Source organism: Bos taurus, chromosome 21, assembly GCF_002263795.3.
Source record: "Bos taurus isolate L1 Dominette 01449 registration number 42190680 breed Hereford chromosome 21, ARS-UCD2.0, whole genome shotgun sequence".
NCBI classification, from domain to species: domain Eukaryota; kingdom Metazoa; phylum Chordata; class Mammalia; order Artiodactyla; family Bovidae; genus Bos; species Bos taurus.
Window position 1 is genome coordinate 7,769,029 of NC_037348.1, and position 23,109 is coordinate 7,792,137.

A 23,109-nucleotide genomic window follows, 5' to 3' on the forward strand; every position below is an offset into this window, starting at 1 on the left:
CCTTCCTGCTTCTGTGCGCCAAGTGCTTTTCCTATTTCAGCTTATTTCGTCCCCTCCACAGCTTTCAGAACATCATACAAATCATTGGGAGCCCTTATTAAAATGCAGGTTTCTACATTTTGCCCCCTGGGATTCTATCCGATGATAAAAGTTCTTGGGTGGCAGCCTGGAAATTTCCATTTTACAAGAACTCCAGCTGATTCTCATGGGGGTGCTATAGAATATATACTTGGAGGAACACTGGTGGACATGCCAAATTTTATACAGACAGGACAAGTTTCACCTACAGCCAAGATCCCACAGCTGGCAAATTTGCAAAGAGGGGGTTTGAACCCAAACCCTTCTGGTTCCAAAGCATGTACACTTTTCATTAGACTCAAGGTACCATCTCTTTGTACTTGTTTCCAAAACTTTAGTTCCCAAATATCACTTCATATGTTTTTTCGAAGTGATTTTATTAAAAATCAAACAGATTTATTTTAAAATAAAAAAAAGTTTATTTCCACAGAAATTGGTGTCATTTGCCACTTGCTGTAAATGGGAATTTGCTATAAATGTCACAGATCCCAGGCCTGCAGCTGGAAGGCAAGAGCTTGGCCCATCCTGAAAATAGCCAGGCTCAAACAATGCAGCTTCCACGTGAGCTCACTTGCTCACTCCTCCCTACTGAAAAACAAGCAAATGAACTTGATGTTCATATCGTACCCACAAGTATGATGTGCACACAGGGGCTCAAAGGTGAGGTTTCCCCACCGTGGGGCAGTTTTTCATGCTGCTTGAGCTATGCGAATGTCTTCCTGGGTTGAGGGTCCACAGCCCTTCCGAGTCTCAAAGGAATCCATTATTCCAAAGGAGGTAAGAACTGCAGTTGAAATAAATGTTTTCAATCTTGCTTTTCTCGTTAGCACCCACCCTTGCCTAATCGTCAAGAAAGGTGTGCTTTGGTGGTTTTCATCCTTCCCAAGTGGGACTCGTTTTGAAAGGACATTTTGCCCATGTTTCCAAGATGGTCCCCTGGAAAGGTACAAGGCACCAACAGAAAGTGTGTGCCCTGAATGCATCATGGCACGCAGCATCTTGCCCTTCAGATGTCTGCTCTGTAACTAATCTGTACCTTTGGTCTGGATGTTGTAATAAGTTGCAACCTTTCCCTATAGCTTTCATTTAAAAAATAAATTATAAATGGAACAGTGAATAGATGGATGGCAGATGGTGAGAGCCAGGTCCGTCACTGCTGGAGCAGGGCAGGAGGTCAGAGTGACCCATGTGCTAATGGACTCGATCTGGCGATTCAGTATGAGACTTTACTATTAGTTCTTGCTTGGTTTAATCTAGACCCAGTCCATGTGAATACCCAAGTTGGTACACACACATATATTTCCTTGTTCTGTCAACTGAGGGGGCCTGGAAGCAATGACACCCCAGTAGCAACACGTGCACCCAGTGCCTAGATTTTGGTTTCTGATAGAATTCTCCAACAGAAGGAACCAGACCTCTTGGAGAAATGATTGCTTCTAGGTCTGGGGAGGAGATAGAGAAGATCTGAAGTATCTCGAAGTGGCAGGAAATAAGGAGGAGCTGAAAAAAAAAACCAAAAACCTCTGAGAACAAACAAAATGCAATGATGAAGACATGTCAAAGGGACCCAAAAGCCAACTGAAGAACTCCCAATAGCCAAAGCTGGAAGAAACTGGGCAAAGCAAAATAAAGTTGAAATGAATTATAACCCCAAATATGAAATAAATATACATGAGTTCATACTGATACAAATAATGGCTAAAGAAAGAAATAAACGAGGAGAATAAACTAATCTCCCATGCAGAAGAACTCTAAATAATTTATGAAGAAACTCCACCATGAAGGAGAGAGAGCCTAACTTCCCACTCCTTAAACATAGTGACTTTTTCCAAAAAGGACGGTATAGAAAGAGAGGGAGTGAAAGAGTAACAGTGGAGAAAATTGATAAATTCTCCATCAACCAGGTAATCAAGATTAGCATCAACAGTGATGTCAGGATGCCTGTTTGTGTCCTTGATATGAAGTGACAAGACGGCTCTTGCTTCGTGGCTTTCCTCCCCGAAACACATTACCCCAGTTGGATGATGAGAAAAACACCAGACAAATTCCAATCAAGGGACATTCTACAAAACATCTGACCCATACTTTTCAAAGCTGTCAAGGTCCTCAGAAACACGGAAAGCCTGACAAGCTCTCACAGTCAAGAGAAGTCCAAGAAGACATAACCCCTAAATGTGGCATGGGGCCCTAGATGGGATCCTGCAGCAGGAAGCAGAAATTACCAGAGAACTGGAGAATATTCAAATAAAGTATGAGCTTTAGTTAATAATGGTATATCGTTGTTGGTTCATTGCTTGTGACAAATGTACAATACTAAGATGTTAATAACAGAAGTAATTGAGATTGGGGTATACAGGAACCGTCTGTTCTCCTTGCCAAAATTCTCTAAATTTAAACTGTTCTAAAATTAAAAGTGTATTTAAGAAAAGGAAAATGAAAATTATGAAATGATTCAACTGTAAAGAAAAGTTCAGAGAGTAATTGAATAGACACACAGGTACTCATCAGCTAGGTTTAACAGATACTAGCGTTTGCCCCATTTGTCTTTCCAAGAACCATTTCCATGCATATTTTATGCTGGGTTATATATGTATATTTCCATGAACAAGATATGCTGTTGTTTTTGTATTAATAGTTACATAAATAGTGCATGCATGCATGGCTAAGTCACTTCAGTTCAGGCTCCTCTGTCCACGGGGATTCTCCAGGCAAGAACACTGGAGTGGTTGCCATACCCTCCTCCAGGGGATCTTCCCAAACCAGGGATCGAACCTAGGTCTCCTGCATTTCAGGCAGACTCTTTACCGTCTGAGCCACCAGGGAAGCCCTCATAAACAGTAGCATGTGGTTATTTAACTTTTGCAAATTGCTCCTTCATACAATATTAGTGGTTAAATTTATCTATGTTGATCATGATTACTTATATCTAGTTCACTCATCTTGACCTCTGTATAGTATCTTATTGTAAAAATAACACACCATTTTTCATCCTTCCCCTGAGGGACAATTAGGGAATTTTTTTTACTGTTGAAAATAATGTTTCTGTGAATACTCTTACATGTGTCTTCCAGTGCATATGTCAAAAGGTTTTAGGATATACTCTGTATGAGTAACATTGTTGGGTTGTAGGTTAGGTACAAGAATTCAATTCTGCCGGTCATCCCTGTGAAAAGCTGGTACAGTCCAATTCTTAATTTTGCCAACCAGATTGCTGAGTATATTTTCCTGCTTATTGGCTGTTCTGGTTTCTTCTGTGAATTGCCTGTTTATAGCTATTGGGTTTTTTTTTTTGTTTTTTTTTGGACTGAGTTGCTTAAAAATCCCTTACCGAATACATACTTAATTTGCTACAAAGGTAATGCAAGATTCTTGGGTATCTTAATCCAGCAAGGACTGCAGCAGGCTCACAGGGTCTCACAAAACCCAGCTGTCCATCTCTTTAGAGTTCTGTGTTCAGTGATCTCACACTGGTTGCTTAAATTAGCTGTAGTGGAATTTCCTTGATTTTCTAATCAAGGAAGATTAGAAAGTTCTAAAAATCAGGGCTCCCACTCCCTACTCCGACAGAGCCCACTGTCGGACACACCAGTACACTGCTTATCTTAACCTCCACCTGAGTCCCACTTGCCTCAACCATCCCCTTAATATGATTGGTTTGAAAGCAATCCCTGACCTCCTAACTTGACTTTCTGACCTGTTGGAACTCGGTTTGGGACCTCTTTCAGGAGCTATTTCATTAGGGTTTCTACAATATAAAATACATACAATATCCTATTAAACTAATAACCTCTTCAACTTTGAAAGAAAGAAAGTGAAACTGTTAGTCGTTCAGTTACGTCTGACTCTTTGCGACCCCATGGACCGTAGCCTGTCAGGTTCCTCTGTTCATGGAATTCTCCAGGCAAGAATACTGGAGTGGGTAGCCCCATTCCCTTCTCCAAGGTATCTTCCCGATCCAGAGATTGAACCTGGGTCTCCTGCCTTGCAGGCTGATTCTTTACCATCTGAGCCACCAGGAAAGCCCAATACATCTTCAACTTTGAAGCTGTTCACTGTTCATTTAAAGCAAAGGGAGGCCCCTTCAGTGGCCATAATACACAATTATCCAAGCCCAGAAGTAGAAGCCAAATATCTAGTGATCTTGGCATTGGAAGGGACCTCAGATGTTACCATGCCGGCCTCTGTTAATTCAGTGCTTCTTTGGACAGTTCGCCCAGTAGGTGTGGATCCAGCCTCTGCCTCCTTCTTATGCTGAGCTCTTTCCCACACAAGGCAGTGCTGCAAGCAGAGCCTGCAAGATAATGGTAGTTATTTGTTACTATTGGAAAAGAAGAAACATTCTTAAAAATAACTGATACCTCCTTTCCTTTCCCCTGGGCTAGCTCTGCCCATTGGAGTTACCTGGGTCAAGCCTAGGAATCATTTTCCAAGGGTATGAAAACAGACGTCACATGAAACTTAATGTCTGTATGTCTTAATGACCCCTCGTGGGATACAGGAAGCAATCCTTTGCCATTCTTGCCCTGCGCCAGTACGGCGTTCTCTTGTGGATCCGTGGTCCTCCACAGACAGATATAAACATGCCAATTCTCCAGATGTGGTCTGCACACTGTGGAGCCGCAGAGAGCTATATAACTTTAAGGTCTCACTTATTTGCAGCGGGTCCACGAGGCCAGCAACAGAGTTTGGTTCTATTAAGGAGCCTGACATACTGGTGCCTCTCAAATTATTTTTTTCACTGAAATAATGTACAAATATATTCTGTAAAATAAGGCTTCACCAGAACTTAATATCCAGAAGAGAATATTTTGCAGGAACATTCTCAATGATCAATAAGGGGATTATTCCTTCTACGGGTCACCTGTGACCACTTGCTCCAGCTGCTGCTGTGGTGATATTTTTGCTCGTCTTTCTGTATTTGTATTCTTGGAATATATATATGGGAATTTAGAACCGGTGAAAAAAATGTGTTCTGCTCTAAGAAACTCCAATATGTGAAAAATCTAGATTAATAAAATACGTTAGGAAACAATTATTCCTTGAGTGTGGCTTCTGTTGCCTGTGCATTGATTTATAGATTATTAATTATTTGACAAAGAAACTAAAGGTAGGAACTATACTATGGGATACCAAGGTACCACTCTCAACTAGAAACCAAAGAAAGAAATCATGGTATTTTTAGAAGCAGGCAGGTCTACTCCAATACGATCATTTCTTGGAGGAGAAAACAGAGCTACAGAGACCCTCGGAGTCACACTGCTTTGCAGGGTGGGGCGGGGCATGTTGCGGACAAAACATCTCAGGGCTGGTGGCTTTAATCAGAGTGAAGAGAAATTTTGATTTAACTCCACTTTTCAGGTACTTCTAAGATGCATTTCAAAGATGAAGAAGCATCTTTTGTGCTCTCTGACAGCCAAGGATCCTTAAGATTGAAAGTGAAGGAGTCAAGAGGGCAGACCCATCTCAGAGATCAAGTGAAATAGACAAGTGAAGAAATATGGAGCCAGAACAGGGCTCCGGGTATGGCTTGCTTTCCCACAGATGATGATCGGGAGTTGAACACCCCCACACCCTCAGGTCAGTGCCAGCTTGTGGAAAGCTGGGCAGCGAGAGAAGCCTTCCAGCCTCTACCTTGGATCCATGGTGAGCACAAGGGTGCCTGTCCCTCCTGGCTCAGGCCTGGGTTTTCCAGGAACTCCCCTTACTGATGCTTCACCAGAATGCGATTCTGGAAGGTGTCTCAAAGATGTCCCTCTGTCCCTGTGCAAATGTTTTCCGAAACCTCCACCTTGCATTTCAAGTATTATGGAGGAATGTAGCACTGATGGCCCCGTGAGCGGGGTGTCCCTGAGCATCTAAAATAGGAAATCTTCTCAAGGTGAGTGTAAACAGATCTCAGGGAGACTGGGACTCACATCTCTGTGGCTGTGCAGGCACTGGGAACAGCTGGAGATCCCTTATCTCTTTCCTGCCCCTGGGTTGCTTTGTGGAGACCCCTTGGTGGCTTCTTCAGCTCAGGCCCTTTGTAGGGGACCTTGGGCAGATGTATCTCTGAAAGTGTATTTATTTGCAGAGACAGCTGTGGGCATGGAGGTTGGAGATGAGCTCTACTAACTCACATAATAGCAAAAACGGAAAGCATTGTGCTAAGCTTTTTTAGAACAGCTGCAAAATTTCTAAATTACATAATGGACTCTTTAAAACTTAAAATTTAGATATAATTACACACAATGAAGTGCATCTATCTTAAGTGTACAGTTTGACTTGTTTTGATGAATGCATACGCTACCATGCTTTTGAGGCTCATCTATGCTTTTGTATGCATTAATAGTTCTTTCTTTTTTATTAGTATCCGGTATTGCGTTGAATGGATAGATCACAATTTGTTTGCCCTTTTCCCTTTTGAGGTACATTTGGGTCGTTTCCAGTTTTTTGCTATTAGGAGCAAAGCAACTATCAACATTCCCATATAGGTCTCTTTGTGGATATATTTTCATTTCTTTTGGTTAAATAGCTAGGGGTAGAATTGCTGGATCATGAGTTAGGTATTTATTTAACCTCACAGGAAACTGCCAGACAGTTTACATAATGCACTCAATTAATGAACCTGATTATTTACGAAGTCAATTCTCTGACATTTTTTGTTTCATGATTTGTTTTCGTCTTGAATTTCATTGATAGGATATGGGTAGTTATTCTTTGAAATATATCCTTAAGAATAAGACCTTGATTAACTATACAATTTTAGTGATTATTTAATGCTTCTGATTTGTTTATACAAACAGCTTGGAATCTGGAAGAATCCTACTGGACACCTGGGATGATCTTTCATGAATCTCTCTCATAATTTTTGTCTTATTTTCTTTAATATTTTATACATACAGAAATATGTGTAACATATGTGTTAGTTATAAGCATAATTAAAAAATGGAAATCTGTAAGTCTACCAGCCCATCCGAGGATGAACGTGTCTCCAGGAACACTGCATGAGCTTAGCGGTTTGCTCCACTTCTCCCGGAAGTAACCAAGATCCTGGGTTTTGTGCTCCTCATGAATCCCCTTGCTAAGATAAAACCAAAGCAAAACAAAACAAAAATATTATAGTCTGTATTTAGATATTTTGCTTTAAAATTTGCCTCGTGGTTCTTGTCTTCCCTTTTAAGAGCTTTGTCAAAATGGGAGTATGTGTACAGCTTTTCAGAACTTGCATTTCTTTACCTAACATTGTGTTTCAAAGATCTGCTGGTGTTGCGTGTGGCTGTAGTTTATTCACTTACTGTTGCATGACATTCCTTCCTGGGAATATATCACAATACATTGTATTACCTGTCAACTGTCATTTGCAGTGTTTCTCATATTTTTCACTCCATATATATTCCATTGAGCGGGGGTGGTGTGGGGGTGGGGGGGGAACCTGGTACATTTAGCCCAGTAATTTGAGATACAACTCTTTTCAAGTAAACAGTTTTTATAAAGTGAAAATGAGCAACCAGCTTCAGTTCCAAAATAAGGGAAATTTATAGGATACCTGAGGAAAACTGCATAAAACAAAACGTGTGACACATTGGCAGTGTAGTTGTAAAGACTCCAATCAATGTTTTACTATGTGGTTTTATTTCCAAGGTTGAAAAAATAAGTTTGACTTTGGTATGTAGAATGTAATAATTGAAGAAAATACAAATCACCTTCTATGTGTAATCAAGGTAGAGCTGAAAGGCAATCTAAATTTTGATTCTGTCTAAATATTAAGGCATATACTTAAAAAATCTAACTTAACTATCTAAAATAATTTAATCTTATTGACATCTTAGTACTTTAGGATAAAACAACATTTTAAAAAATCACAGAGGAAAAGTCATTTTCTTAAAAAAAAAATCCTACAATTTAAGTAACTGTATGCATTTCTCTTTATTTCATATATCTCTTATGTTCTCAGGGACAAATGAATGAATTTACTAATACTAAAACTATATTGTGTAGTATTTAAAGATTTTATATTAGCATCATTCCTTTAAAAACTCAACTCTAAACTTTTGTCTTAATTTAGATGTATTGTAAAATCCTGAATACTAAATACAATGAAGATATGCTATTGATATTCCTTTACAGTTAATTGCAAAATGGATCTGTAGGCATCAAGACCAACTTCATGTAGGGTATTGTCTGGAGAAATATTTTAAAATAAAATTTAAAAATATAAGTAGATCAAATTTTAATTATTCATATGGCAGTGCCTACTTTTAAAATGACACGTGCTAAGTTTCGATTTCTTTTTAAAGATTCTAATTTCCTTCTTTCTTTGTTAATGTCCAGGAATATCTAAAACTGGAACATTTTAAAATTAAGCTGAATTTCAGTTAAACAAAACAATCCCATATGAATGACTTAAGTAAGAAAAGATTTATTTCCTTCTATCCAACTGACTCACTGAATTGAGCTAAAAATTTCCAAGAGGCAAATGATGTAGGGAATAAATATAGGGGGGAAAGGGCTAGGTTTCCATTATAATAGCTTTTGATTTGTTTTCAGCTCTTAATTAAAAAAATTATTTACGAACGATGGGATGCATAATGTAACGTCGAAATCTTTTACAATTAGAGTAAAAAAGGAAATCTACTTTCCTTTAGAACAGATCCGATCTTACCAGACAGCCTGATTATTTATGAGACAAACACTTCTACATCTCGACATCCACAATTCTTATTAGCCATCTTCTTTTTATTTACTGTTGACATCAATTAGCCTGAGTCATGAAGCCGGACCACATTAAAGGCGACACGTGGTCCAATCACTATGTTTAAAAGTCCACGTATTTCAAACTCCTCTCTCTAGATCTCGCTGGGCTGTTTCCCGCTTTAAGGACCTGGTTTCCGCAGCATTTATTCATTAGATGGCAGTCCAGGGGCAGGCTCTCTTTGGGGAAACCCCTCCTCGGGCACCTTCAAGAAAACCACGGAGGAGACCGGGCGGGCGCTAGTTTCCAGTCCTTTACGGAGCAAAGGAGGGAAGACAGACGCGCCCGGAAGGACGCGAGCAGGTGCGGGTGGGCTCCCGCAGTGGCCGCTCGGCGATCGGGCGCGGCGTGTCCGCGTGCCGAGAGCCCGGCCGGGAGACTTCGGCCCCAGGCCTCGAGCGCATCCTCCGGGGGCCCCCCGGCACGCCCCCTTGGCCTCCGGGGGCCCCCGCAGCCCCGCACCGAGCACGCGCCCTGGCCGCCGCCCGCAGCCGCCCACGTGGTGGGGCAGGCAGAGGAACCAGTCCGCGAGCCGCTCCCCGGACCCGCCGCGGGTCTCCAGTGCCGGGCCGGCGCAACCCAGCTCGGCCGGCCCCCGGCCCGGGCCCCCAGATTTCCTCTCCCGGAGGGAGGGGACACTCGGCGGGCCGGCCCTCCCCGTGCCCGCCGCGCCCCCTGGCGGCTGCGGCGGGGACGCGCCCGGGCGCGCGGGGCGGCCCGTCTGGGCCCCCCTACGCCCGCTCCGGGCCCCCGCCGGCAGTCTCCCCGGGCTCCCGGGCCCGAGCCGCGCCCTTCCCCCTGGCTGCCCGCGAGTCCCGGGACTATGGGGTCCCCTGGGGCGACGCCGCGGCCGTCCCGGCCTTGAGCCAAAGTGCCCGCTTAGTAGCCTGGTTGGGGGGGGGGGGGGCGTCTCCTTTCTCCCAGGTGTGCCCCTCCCGCCACATTCGAGCTTTCCAGCCGGCTGCGAAAAAATGCCGCATGCACGCACTTATTTATTTATTTTGCAACAGCTGCAAGACACAATGAAGCTTTTCAAGAACCGGGGCAACGCGCGCTCCAGCCGCGCTGTTGTTGTTTTCAATGAACCTCTCGGGCCTCGCGCTCCCCTCCCAGCCCGACCCAGCCCCTCCCCCGCTCCCCAGCCCGCTCCTCGGCCGGGCCGGGCCCGGCGCCGGGGGCATTGTTTTTGGAGTCTTGCGGGAGGGGCGCGCGCGTGCAGGCTGGCCGGCGCAGTGCGGTGGGGGTGAGAGCAGGGGCGCGCGCGCGCGGGAGCCGGTGCGCGCGGGCGGGGCGCGGGGGCGGCGCCTCGCCGCCTAGCCGCCCGCGCCGGGGCTCCGCTCCGCACGTCCCTGTGTTCCTGGGCTCCGGCTCTTGGCGCGCGCCGGCCGGGGCCCGGCCCTCCGCGCGCCGGGGCTGCGGCTGTGGCCGCACTAGTGCGCGCGCGCGTGTGAGTGTGTGTGCGCGGCCCCGAGCGCACGCGCGCGCCAGGCCCCAGTGTGTGGCAGCGGCGGCGGCAGCGGCGCGGCGGGGCTGAGGCTCTTGTTTACCAGCATTAACTCCGCTGAGCGGAAAAAAAAAAAAAGAAAAAAAAGGGGGGGGGGGGAACAACCCGAGGAGGAGCGAGCGCACCAGGCGAACTCGAGAGGCGGGCGAGGGAGGGGGACGCCACCGGCGAGCCTGGCCCCGGCGCGCCCGTGCCTGGAGCTTGCCGACCCCCGGGTCCTCCACGCCCCTCCCGCGCGAGGGGAGCTCCACGGCGCGCCGCGGCTTTGACCTTCAGCGAGCCGGAGCCCCCGCGCCGAGCCGGCGGCGGGCGGGGGCCGGCGCGGGGCGGGCGGCGGGAGCGCAGAGCGCGGCCGGCCCGTCGCTTTGTGTGTGTCCTGGATTTGGGAAGGAGCTCGCGGCGGCGGCGGCGGCGAGCGGAGCCCGGCGGAGGAGGAGCAGCAGGAGGAGGAGGAGGGGAGCGGCTCATTCATTTTTCCTCCGCATTTCTGCCCCCGGCCGGCCTCCCCCGCGACCCGGGCTCTGGGGCCGTGTTGCGAACTGCGTCGCGCCCTCCCGCCGCGGAGGCTCGGGCGTCGGGCCGCCTCCCTCTCTGTCTGGGGTCGGGTTTGTTTTCCTTCGCCAAGACGGATCCGGGCTTGGCCCCCTTCTCTTCGCAGTTTTTCCTCCCTCCTGCCTCTCTGGGTTTGAAAATGGAGGCCGACGACGCAGACAGCCCGCCCCGGCGCGCCCCGGGTTCCCGACTCCGCCGAGCGCTGGGCCGCGGCTGCCGGCGCTGAGGGCCGCCCGCCGCCACCGCCCGCCCCGTCCGCGCCTCCCCGCGGACCCCCGGCCGGCGCCGCCTCGGGAAGTGTTGTCGCCTTCGCCCTTGTTTTTGGAGGTGGGGGGGGACGAAGACTCGGAGACTTTTTCTTTTCCTCCTCCACCACCCCCCCCTTTTTTTTTTTTTGAGAAAGGGGAATTTGGTCCCAAATAAAAGGAATGAAGTCTAGCTCCGGAGGAGGGTCCCCGACCTCGCTGTGGGGACTCCTGTTTTTCTCCGCCGCGCTCTCGCTCTGGCCCACGAGTGGAGAAAGTGAGTATGTGCCCGCCGCCCGCGGCCACTGCGGGAACTTTTCCTCCGAGGGGCTGCGCCCTGTTTGCGAAACCCGAGTTGCCACCGTCGCAGCTGTCGGGCTCCCGGGCTCTGGGGCCGCGGGGCGGGGCGCCGAGGGGCTCGGCCGCAAAGCCAGGGGGGACCCCTGGGCCCAGGTCGTTGGGTTCGGAGGCCCGCGCGGCCCCGGGCTCGGCGCATCCCCGCGCGGGAAGGGCCTCGGTGGCTCTCCCTTCCGCGGTCCCGAGAGCCCTGCTCCGCGGCCCGGCTGTCTGGGCTGCGCTCCATACCCGGCGGCCCGCGGCGGGGCCAGGCCCCGGGGCTCCAGCGGGGAAGTTCGCGCCCAGCCGTCCGCACCGCGCGCCCGCGCGGGGCCTCCCGACACGCGGCGCGCAGGCGGCGGTGACAGCTCGTGCGGCGCCCTCGCGGCTGGGGGCAGGTTCGGTGCTCGGGGGTGGGAGCGGGCAGCCCGCCGGCCCCGGGGCTGCAAGGTGCCCAGGAGGAGGTGCCCGGCGGGGAGGCCCCGCGGCCCCAGGACAGGTTTCCAGACATTCCAGCGAGATTTCCTGTCGCTCGCCGCGCTTGGCCCCTTGGGCTCTTTGGGTTCCCTGTCGCTTTCGCTGGATCCGCGGCGGGTCGCCAGCCCCGTCCGGCCTCCCGGGACTGCTCAGTGCGGCTGGGGGTGCGGGGAGCGTTCCCACTTACATCTCGCACCCCACGGTGCAGCCCCTGGAAAAAGGCGAAGTCGGGGGCTCGGCGTCAGTCGGGCTGTTCTGGACAGCGCGTACGGACCCCGAGTTCAGAGGGTTTGGGGGGCCCTTCTCCCCGTTTTCTAGCGGCTCGTGGACTCCTTCTTCGTCCCGGCGGGGCTAGGGGTGGTAGGGCGGCCTTCGAGTGTGCGGGAGTGGGTGTGTGGTCGGAGCCGACGTGCATTTCCACACACGTGCTCGCAGCCACACGGCCGCCCAGGGACACCGGGCCGCCGTGCCCCGGGGAGAGGTGGCCCGCGTCGCGGTTTCGGGCGCGCGGGGCCCGGCGGCGGTGGGCGTGCGGGGAGGGGGCTCCGCGTGGCGAGCGCGCGGCCCCGGCTTGGGCTTCGTGTCCCGAGTTGTGTTGCGCGCCCCCCACCCCCCGCCAGCACTTCCTCTGCACAGTTAATAAGCAATATCGCTCCACGCGCTGCCGCTTGCAATCTGATAGCTTTTGTTTTGGTGGTGTCGGCTAAGGGTAGGGACGGGCAGGGAGGGAGGGAGAGAGAACTTAGGGCCCCGCGGTATGTGGAGCGGGGAGAGGAGGGGTTTCCATTCTTCTCCAAACAGTAAAGGGAGGCTCTGCTGGTCCATTCGGGACGGCAGAGTATCTTGAGCACGATTATAAAGTTTAAATGTAGGCACAGAACTGGGGCTGGGAACGGCGAGGGCGTGTTGGTGAGTAATGTTTGCCGAGTGTATGCAGGTGGTGCCAATTAACTTTGAAAAATCACGACTGCGCCTTGCACAGTGAGGGGGAGAGTCAGGAGGCAGCGGGGGCTGCCTGGCCCGTCTTAGGTGCAATTCGGAAAGACTGTTCGTATAAACAAACCCTTCTTAAACGTTTTGTAAGAAATGCGTTCACGACGGAGTATGAGCAGATTTTTACAGGATTAGCGTGTTTACTGCGTGGAGTAAGACTCGCTTTGAGTCCGGACCCTCCACAAATCTGAGCTCTCCTGCTCTTTGTTTCCTGAAGTTTCCGCACGCTGGATTGGGCGAAAGGCTCTCGGCACCCTTCTAAGGCTCACAGATGGTGTTTGGGGGCACAGAGGGGGGCTTCTAGCCTTCAGGAGCTAAATATAGTTCAGGAGACACAAGAGAGTTAATCCATTTTATTACGGCATGTTGTTGAACTGTGTCCTGTCTCTAGTTTTATTGTTTAATGTTAGTAAGTTCTGAAATTCACAACACCAGGGTTGGCCTTGCTTCTCCGACGCAGGGCTCCGGGATTTTAAAATAGGATGTCTTGTTGTTTGGAATTCTTGATGAAAAATACTCTTTGTGAAAGGTGTTTTGTTCTGTTTGTTTTTCTTGAGAAAACAGGCAGGAGAGGAAGGGGCGTTTTAACTACTTTTATAGTACAAGATGCCAAACTTTGCTCAAGGATCCGTTGCAAATAGTTGGTTTCTGAAAACTTGATGGATGGCCAGAAGACGCCCCATTCCTGATTATGGTTTGTTGAAGTTCTAACTCACTACCTGCCCCTCCCTATAGCTAGGAAGTTTTCAGGAGTAAATGGTATGCTCAGCATGTGTTCAGCTCTTAGTCCAAAAGGTGCTGGAACTCTTACTTCTGATAGAACTAAAACCACCGGCTCCTATCAGAGACAAGCATTGTTTTGACTGTCTAGTATAATATAATAAAGATTGGGGTGCTGTTGATTAATAATGTGTTGGCTTATTTAGGGATTAGTGTTTTCTCTCAGAGTGTAATAGCAGTAGGGGTGATTAAAAAAAACACAAAAGCCTTTAATTTGGAAAACCTAGCAGTTTTGAAGCAGACGAAGTCATAAAGACTTTGTATCAGTGTACTGTGAACACTGCATCTAAAAAAGGGAGGTCTGGAAGTTAGGAGTGATAGCCAAATAATATGATGCTTAAAAAAAACAATCAGTGTGCGCTTTAAAGGTATTGTGGCCGTCTCATTAAAAAGATTCAGTCATCTTTCTGCCCCAGGCACAGTAATACCCTATTGTCAGGGAAATGTAGGTATGTGAAAGATGGGTGTTTAAAGAACTTTGCTGTTTTATTACCAGGAGAAGAATCCCAGAATAAGAAGTTTGGAAAGAACCTAAATAGCAAATTATAGTTTAGCCTCTCTAGAGGGAAATAGCAAGTAAAGGGTACTTTTGTGGAGAGGTGGGGTGTGGGTTTGAAGTTTAAAAGGTTATATGTTTAATTTGTGAGAAGGATTAGAAAAGTCCAACATTAAGAAATATGCTAAGGTTGACTGGAAGAACCTTAAAAACATCATGCTTAGTGAAAGAAGTCAGTCACAAAAGACCACATATTGTATGATTCCATTTATATGAAGTCCAGAATAAGCAAATCCATAGAGACAGAAAGTAGATTAGTGGTTGCATAGGGCTGGGGAAGGAGGGGGTACGGGTTTCTTTTAGGGGTGATGAACATACTCTAAAATTAGATTGTGGTAATGGTTGCACAACTTTCTGAAAATGCTAAAAACCATTGAATTGTGTACTTTAAATTAGTGACTTTTATGGTATGTGAATTATATCCCAATAAAGCTGTTTTTCTTTCAAGAAACATGTTAAGGTTGAAAAGAATGTATTGTGTTACTTTGAACATAGAATCTGTTGATAGATTAAAATTATTAAGTAACTTTGTCCAGCAGGTTGGTGTCTCCTTTTTTAAAATTTATGGAGTTTTTCAGACTCATGAACTACAAATTGATCATTGAAGCTAAAACAGCGGAGATTGAATGCCATAGGGGAAAAGGACAGACAGGAAAAAAGAAGCTTGGTTAGGAATAGCTCACATGAAGGATTAAGGGGTTGGGTGAAAAGAAATGCAAGTGCTGGGAGTGAAAGTCAGATTTGTGACACTGAAATCCTTGACTGAATCTGAAACGACGTTGGTCTTTCCAAGACTAGAGTTTAGGAGCTGAGTCTGATGGCGTTTTGTATTCCAGTTTTCTTACAAGTTTTTTTTTCCAACAAAGAAATAATGTAATGTTTTAAGAGGATAAAGAATTCCCACTGTCTCTTTTGATATCCCATATTAACCACCCTGGTAGTATAAACTTAAGAACTGCTTATTGTAATACAGTAGACTTTTTCTTTTCTTTTTTTTCTCTTTTCTTTGTTACTTGTTTTATTTCTTAAATAGTTGCAGAGTCTGAGCAGGAAAGAGAATTTCTGTAGGATGCAGAAGTTTTTTTAGATACACAGTGATTATATTTTTTTAATTAAAATTTCTTATCAAGAAAAAGATTTAAAAACATAGCAGAAGGATTTTTGTCTTCAAACTGGTCTGCCTTTATCCAGACTTAGCTTGGCCTGTTAATAGGAAAATACCTAAAGAATAACTGTTTACATTTGTTTTTGGTTTTTGCATAAGGCTCAGTTTACTAATAAAAATGATTCCTGTTGTTCTTATTGTTGCAAGATCAGAGCAGTAATGAATATCAACTGTATCATTTTCACTTGCTGCCTTCCAGTTTTGCCAAGGAGAGCCCTCATGGGACAGTAGCTTCCTTTTAAATCTGGTTTCATTTGTTTTGTAAGAATGTGCTGTAAGAAGCAGCTGAATCCAGCCAGCACTTATTGAGTACCTGCTGTATGGAAGCTGGACACTGCCTTACGTGATGCCTGCACAGAGAGAATTTCACTTTTGTCCTTAGGACATTTTACATAATCCTGCGTGAAACAAAGTTTCTTGAAAATTCACATCTTTTTCTGACTCAGCCCAGCATGCAGTTCTGAAACAACATTTTAAAGGCCCTTTAGAAACATTTCTATAGACTTAAGATAGGAAGTCTGTCAATGTTATTGATCTTTCTGGAGGCATGCATGGCATGGCTTGCCTTCTGAATACCCGCCCTTGTATTGCATTGCTGCTGGCAGGCTGAGGTGTACCTGCCAGCCACCCGTCTCGATCAGCTGTGCTGTCTCCTTTCTAACATTGGTTTGACAATTGTGATTAAAAATGTGCAGTGCCGTGTTTGCCATTTGCCAAAACTTCAGTAGGAGTCACAGGTGTGCATGAGAATGTTCTATGGCACGTTTTGAGTTGTAAGGAAGGTGGGACTGACTCTAAAGCTTTTCTGGATTTATGCATTGCTTAGTTAGCTTTCTGGAAAACTTTAGAGAACTCATAATTGTAAGTCCTTGTTTAATTTCAAATACTTTGCTGCTTTTGAAAGCATGAGATTAAAGAGGTAATCAAACCTTGAAATGTCTTTTAATTGTAAAATGTCCAAGCCATGTTTCTCTCTCGGTTGTGATTTTTTTTCTCCAATTTGTTTTCAAAACTCATTTAAAATATCAACCCTAGTTCACGGAGGAGGGATTTGTGCCCGTGGGCCAACCTGTTTGAACTGCTGTTCTTAGCCAACTTATGACAGGTGCCATCTGAGTCCAAGGATGCACGCCCTCATTGTACTAAATATATGATGGTTGCACACATGCTTGGGATACAGTTTCTTGATCTCTCTGTCTGCAATGTTCTGAAGGAAAATTCTAAACGCTTTAAAGGCAACAAGTTGAATTATGAATGAAGCACTCTGACCTCTCCTTGAAAATGGCGTTTGGCATCTGATTATGCAGAGGAGCTTTTCCAGTTATTTGTAAACAAATGATTTGGCTTAAACTGAGAGGTGGCAGGGGTGAGGGTCGGGGGGTCGAAAGTCCTAATGTTTTTGCACATTGAGACCTGTTGACATTTGGGGAGGATTTTCAGTATTTGGAAACATTAAAACTTTGAAATGTGTCACCCTTACCCCAACCCCCAAGGATCTGGAAAGAACTGATTGTTCTTAGGAAAGGGCATATGGTTGGTATAAAATGGTTGGTAAACAGAAGATCTTTAAAAACAAATTAAGTTGTTATTTCAGTAGATGCATACTCCCTGGGCATGATGAAGTTTGTTTGTTTCTTTTGTTAAATTGTTTAGGTTATATTTGACTCAAAATATTAACAGTGTCTTTGATTTTGAAACTTTTGAGCTATGAAGACTAATTTTTTTTTTTACTTTTAAAGCATCATTTCTACTCATGTTGTAAAGTCCCTAATATCAGTTTTGAAGATCCCCTACTTTTCCCACTTATGCCAGCTTCACTTAGGGCTTATGAAGTTGATTAATTTCAAAATCTGAAGGAAATACTGATATTTCTTTACTGGAATTGAGAATTTTTTTTTTCTCTTTCCCCTTTTCCTAAATAAATATATGTTGAGTACTTAGTGGACTCAGTTCTTCAAGTTTGCCTATCTTCCCTGGTGGCTCAGACTGTAAAAGCGTCTGCCTACAATGCAGGAGACCCGGGTTTGATTCCTGGGTTGGGAAGATCCCCTGGAGAAAAAAATGGCAACCCACTCCAGTACTCTTGCCTGGAAAATCCCATGGACAGAGGAACCTGGTGGGCTACAGTCCATAGGATCACAAAGAGTTGGACATGACTCAGCAACTTCACCTCTTTAAGTTTAAAAATTTGTTCTCATGTGATAAACTATCTTACATACATTTAAAAAGATACGTGTCACACCATAGAAATTGGGCTCCCCCGATGGCTTAGCAGGTAGAGAATCCGCCTGCAATGCGGGAGACGCAGGAGATATGGGTTCAATTCCCGGGTCAGGAAAATCCCCTGGAGAAGGAATGGCAACCCACTCCTGTATTCTTGCCTGAAAAATTCCATGGACAGAGGAACCTGGCAGGCTACAGTCCAAAGGGTCGCAGAGTCGGACACGGCTGAGTGACTAAGCACACATAGAGATTACTTTCTGTGTTCCTTTAAAACACTAAAGAAACAAACTAGTAAGCAAGGCTTTCATTTTTCTTTCTTTTTTCTTCATGGACTAGAATTCAGATTTTATTGGAACACAGCAGAGACTAGTTTCTTTTATGATGAGGGATGAATGCCTGCGATTGCAGTAACTGTTGTGTATTGTTGCTGCTGTTTATGATGGGGAAAGGCAGACAGGCTGGAGGGACTGCCTTTATTCCCATGGTTGTCCTCTCCTTGGTCAGTGCAGGCGATGGCTCCTTGGTCAGTTGCTGGGGGTGTGTCCATGGAGCTGAGTGACCCACCTCTGGTGGCTGATGGTCTTAAAGCCCACTCTTTCTTATTTGAAATAGATTGGTAACTAACCACAGAGGGAAGATGTGCATGCATATGATGGATATCCCCAAATGCAGCTGAGATAGCTATGCCTGCTTTAAATTGTTCACATTATAATAGTCCGGAAGTCTTAATTTTTTTAATTTTATTTTAAGCATTTATATTTTTAAAGACTTTAGAAAGTATTCTGTTCTTAATTTATTCCCAGTCCAGAAAGTTCTTGGGGTTTGAAACTTCATTTTTTACACCACTCCTCAGCCTCTTAGTCCCCTTATCAAGGCAAGCATCTACTTTAGTAATAGTTATATAATAGAAAAGGCCACTTGTTCAAAATTGTGTGTATTTCCATCCATTCATCCAAATTCTGACGGTTTCAAATACATTATTATTGTTGTTTTGTATACTTTTGTATGGCTGCTTTTTTTTTTTTTTAAAGCTGGCACTAACTTTCTTTAAACTGGCTGTGGAATTATTTGTCAGTTTGGTAATTTAGGTATATGCATACTGCTTTCTAAATTACTCGACCATGGGAGAGCAAATATATGTCGACGGTCTTAAAGCATAAATGTTTTATAGAGCAGAACTTTAAAAACTTTCTTGAGATATTTTGGGTGCCAACTTTGAGCTTATCCTGTCACATAAAATATAGTCAGTGGTTTGTCTTTATAAAATCAATTATTAGAAATGCATGTTGACTAAGTAAATGAGACAGTGCCAATTTGAGTTAAGAAAATTTAGTTAATAACAGTTTAAGGGAGAGAAGTCTGATGATGATTAGGGAGAGATGAGTTTATAACCGTTTTTCCCAAATCGGAAGCGTCCAGCTGACCTATAATAACCTCCTGGAGAAGAGTAGGAAGCATAGAAAGAAAGCCCAGGTGAGAGGTCCATGATCTCCTTGCCTGTGAAAGTGAAAGCGAAGTCGCTGAGTTGTGTCCGACTCTTCGCGACCCCATGGACTGCAGCCTACCAGGCTCCTCCGTCCATGGGATTTTCCAGGCGAGAGTACTGGAGTGGGGTGCCATTGCCTTCTCCACTCCTTGCCTGTACCAGCTAGCAATAGGGGAGAGGTCCATGGTCTTGCCTGTACCAGCCAGCAATAGTTTTCTTAGGTCATCAGCTGTTACTTATATTTAGGTTGTAAAGTCCTCAGCAGTTGTGCAGTTACTACCAGCGTTGTCCTGTGTTTATTCTCCCCTGCTAAGTTTTGGGGGTCTCTCAGTAGTGGGGTAAAATACCTACCCGTAGCTCAGACTCTGAATTTGAAAGAGAAACACAGATTATCATGAAGACACACGATCAGAGACCAGAGGCAGAGGAAGACCTGCTGTTGGGCTTCCTTAGTTCTGTTGTCTGATTTCTGTGGATAATGAGTTCATGGAATGTGTGAGATCACAACATGTTATAGTTTCATCCCAGGAAATTCTTTTGTTACCACTGTTGTACTTGGTTGAGCTGTGTATCTGGGATTTTCTGTCTAGCATTACCTCAGTAAGATTTTCAACAACAAGTGGTGGTGGGTCAGGATGGAATTTCTAGTTACATTTCTGTTCATCAGCCCCTCTCTGGGGAGACTCCTCTATTAAATGTTTCCTTTCTCCCTCCCTGAGTCACTTGAAATTGTTCACATTCGCCCATTTCTGGCTCCACCCTGGTCCCGTCCAGACCTGCATGGACTCTTGGAGGAGATGCTTGGTTGGCCTCTGGGCCGGGCATTCTGACTCCAACGCCCTCCTTCTGCTTTGATGGGCTTGCCAGCCCCAGATTATCAGCATGTGCCTTTTGTGGTGCTGCCCCTAGGTCCAGGAATCAAGTCCGAGGGCCCTGTCCTGGGCTGTAATCCGCCCTGACCGAGACTTTGCTATAGGGATCCCGTGTGAATTCCTAGGACTCTCTATCAACACGCTCTAGCTCTGTGGTAAGTAAGCCCGTTCCTAGCTCCATGTTTTGCTCCTTCTGTATTCAAGGCCTGGAGTGATTTTCCTTTTTACTGATGTTGCCAGAAAAGGTCAGAAAAATTGGAGTTGGAATCTCTGTTTCATTAAAAAAAAAAACCCTCTAGGTTTCAGATCTGTGAAATAGGGACAAGACTGTAACTGTGTAAAGTTGGGAGTTAATTCCTGTTCCCCAAGTACCTTCCTAGAGTTTTAGTTCATCTGAGATGCCATCTTTTAATTTCTTTTTTTTTTTAATTTTACTTTATTTTTAAACTTTACAATATTGTATTGGTTTTGCCAGATATCGAAATGAATCCGCTACAGGTATACATGTGTTCCCCATCCTGAACCCTCCTCCCTCCTCCCTCCCCATACCATCCCTCTGGGTCATCCCAGTGCACCAGCCCCAAGCATCCTTTTAATTTCTAACACAGATTCCTTCTCCTTTATAAAGCTTTTCTTGATTACTCTCGTTTCTATAGACCTGACTTCCTACTTGTTCCTTTTGAGATCATACCCCCTGCTGTGCCGGTTAGCAGTGATTGGTTTTTGTCTGGGACCCGAGCTGTTGTCATTTTAGGAGGCTGTAGAGAGAACTGCAGGCAGAGAGGCAGAGGGCTTGGGTTTGAATCTCAGCTCCTCAGTAGCCGAGGCCTCAAGCCAATTGTTTAATCTTCCTGTGCCTCATCTGTAAAGTTATAATTCTGATAGAACCTACTCCAGACATTTATTCTTAAAAGCGAAAAGCGAGCTGATGCATATGTCAGATACTTAGAGGCTGGCGTATCCTAAGTCCTCCAGCTTTTGTTTGCTACAGCTCTAATGGATGCGGCATCCTTGAACAGAGTTGTTGTTTGGATACTGCCAGAAATGCAGGATGCACTTGACGTCGGGCTTCCGTTGTCGTTTAAATGTTATGCAGAGCCTGGCACATAGTAGGTGCTCAGTTAATGTTCTGTCGTGAGGATTTATTTTGCTAAGGTGGTTACCAGGATTGCAGTTTGCTTGTTTAACACAGTTTTGTGATTTTTTTAAACCTTTTTTCATTAAACAGTGGCCGGTGCCTGAAGTGCATCGTCCATTTCAGAGGTCTATTATGCTTTCTCTGTCTAATCGTTTGGCCGTGTCTGCTGGTGCCCAAGAAGTGTCCAGTGTGCGCTTTGTCCGCCTCACCAATGCGTAGGCGCCATCTAGTGGCCAGAAAGGAAATTCGGCCTCTTCGGTGCCTAAGGATGAAGACGGCCCCGTGGTCCCTCTGTCTGGCTTAGGTTCCTGGGAACCCAGTTCCAGGAAAATGTGAGGACTGCAGGCTTCTGTAGGACCTGTTGGGATATGGTTTTCAATTAAGGTTGCTCTGCTGCATCAGTGAACTGGCTTGAGAGAATTTGGGTCTCCCTAAGTGGTGTGAGCAACTTTTGACAAAGTTGTATCTATCTACCTAGCGCACCTTTTACAGTTTGGGATTTAAGATGTTTTACAGGACTTAAATAAGTGACAACTTCTAAAATATTCCTTTCGAGGTTAGAGGTTTAAAACATCTACTGATTCCTTTTGAAAAATAAGCGAGATTTACTTCCCATTGCTCTACTTAAAATGTGTTTTAAGACTTTAATTATCATCTTATATGTGTCCCCTTGGGCAGTTTTCTGTAGTTCTGGTGCTCACACGCCAGAAACCCTAACAGAGAGTAGTAACAAACACTTTGATTGCTGCTGTTGGGCCTCACGTTGCTTGTATTTTGTTAGACATTTTTCTGTACCTGGTTTGCTACTTGTTGGGTAGTTTCAGAATCTGCTTTCTCACTCCCTTAGTTGAGGCTACACTAAGTTAGTGCATAGGTGGTTCGTTTAGAAAGTGTTAGGCTCATCTCTCTGTGATTGCTTTTGGCTAGTTTTCATTTGGAAGTCATTGGCTTGGCTGTCTGATAGAGGATTGCAACTTGCCATCCTCTGAGACATTTTGAACAACAGCTCTGGCTGTTTCTGAAACAGACTGGACCCACTCAAGATCTCTTTGCCTTGGCAGGTGGGAGCCCCTGTGCCAAGGGGCTCTTGGCAACTGTACTACCTCCTCTGATACAACTGTATTACCAGCTCACGCTCTGGCAGACTCCTTTCAAAATTAGCTGCAGCTCTCCCTGTCCGGCGGCCTCGACCCTGCCGGCTGGGTGGTCCCACAGATCTCTTTATACTCCTGTTGGTGCGTCGTCACCAGACTATTGCACTCTACTGGTCAGGGAGGCGAGCGGCACCTTGGTTATCCTTGAATTCTGAGCTCATGCTTCAGTGCCTAGCACGTAGGAAGACCTCAACTAATAGAAGACCTCTTAAAGGGACACACTCAGTCCCCCGTGTCTCCTCCACTGTGAAACAATGTGAACAACAAATTTATTTTCATCTTGTTATGACCACTCTTTGCTGACAAAGGTCCATCTAGTCAAAGCTGTTTTTTTCCCAGTAGTCTTGTATGGATGTGAGGGTTGGACCATAAGGAAAGCTGAGCGCCGAAGAATTGATGCTTTTGAGCTGTGGTATTGGAGAAGACTCTTGAGAGTCCCTTGGACAGCAAGGAGATTAAACCAGTCAATCCTAAAGGAGATCAACCCTGAATGTTCATTGGAAGGACTGATGGTGAAGCTGAAGCTCCAGTAATTTGGCCACCTGATGTGAAGACCTGACTCGTTGGAAAAGACTCTGATGCTGGGAGGGACTGAAGGCAGGAGGAGAAGGGGATGACAGAGGATGAGATGGTTGGATGGCATCATCGACTCGATGGACATAGGTTTGAGCAAACTCTGGGAGAGTGAAGGACAGGGAGGCCTGGTGTGCTGCATCCATGGGTTTGTAGAGAGTTGGACACGACTGAGCGACTGAACAACATGATCACTCTTCTAGCTGAAATGTTTTATCAGGCCAGTTACTACTACAGAGAACT

At 45.9% G+C, this 23,109-nt stretch overlaps 1 protein-coding gene across 2 annotated transcripts in view; it reads left to right on the top strand.

Annotated features, from left to right (window-relative positions):
* Nucleotides 1–11,264: 11,264 nt before the first annotated feature.
* IGF1R (insulin like growth factor 1 receptor) overlaps nucleotides 11,265–23,109 on the top strand; it is a 306,876-nt gene continuing 295,031 nt past the window's right edge. The window contains 1 exon segment of one of the 2 annotated variants that reach the window (NM_001244612.1): nucleotides 11,265–11,390. In NM_001244612.1, the coding sequence (NP_001231541.1) occupies nucleotides 11,297–11,390 (94 nt within the window). In that variant the 5' untranslated portion in view covers nucleotides 11,265–11,296. 2 annotated transcript variants of the gene reach the window in all.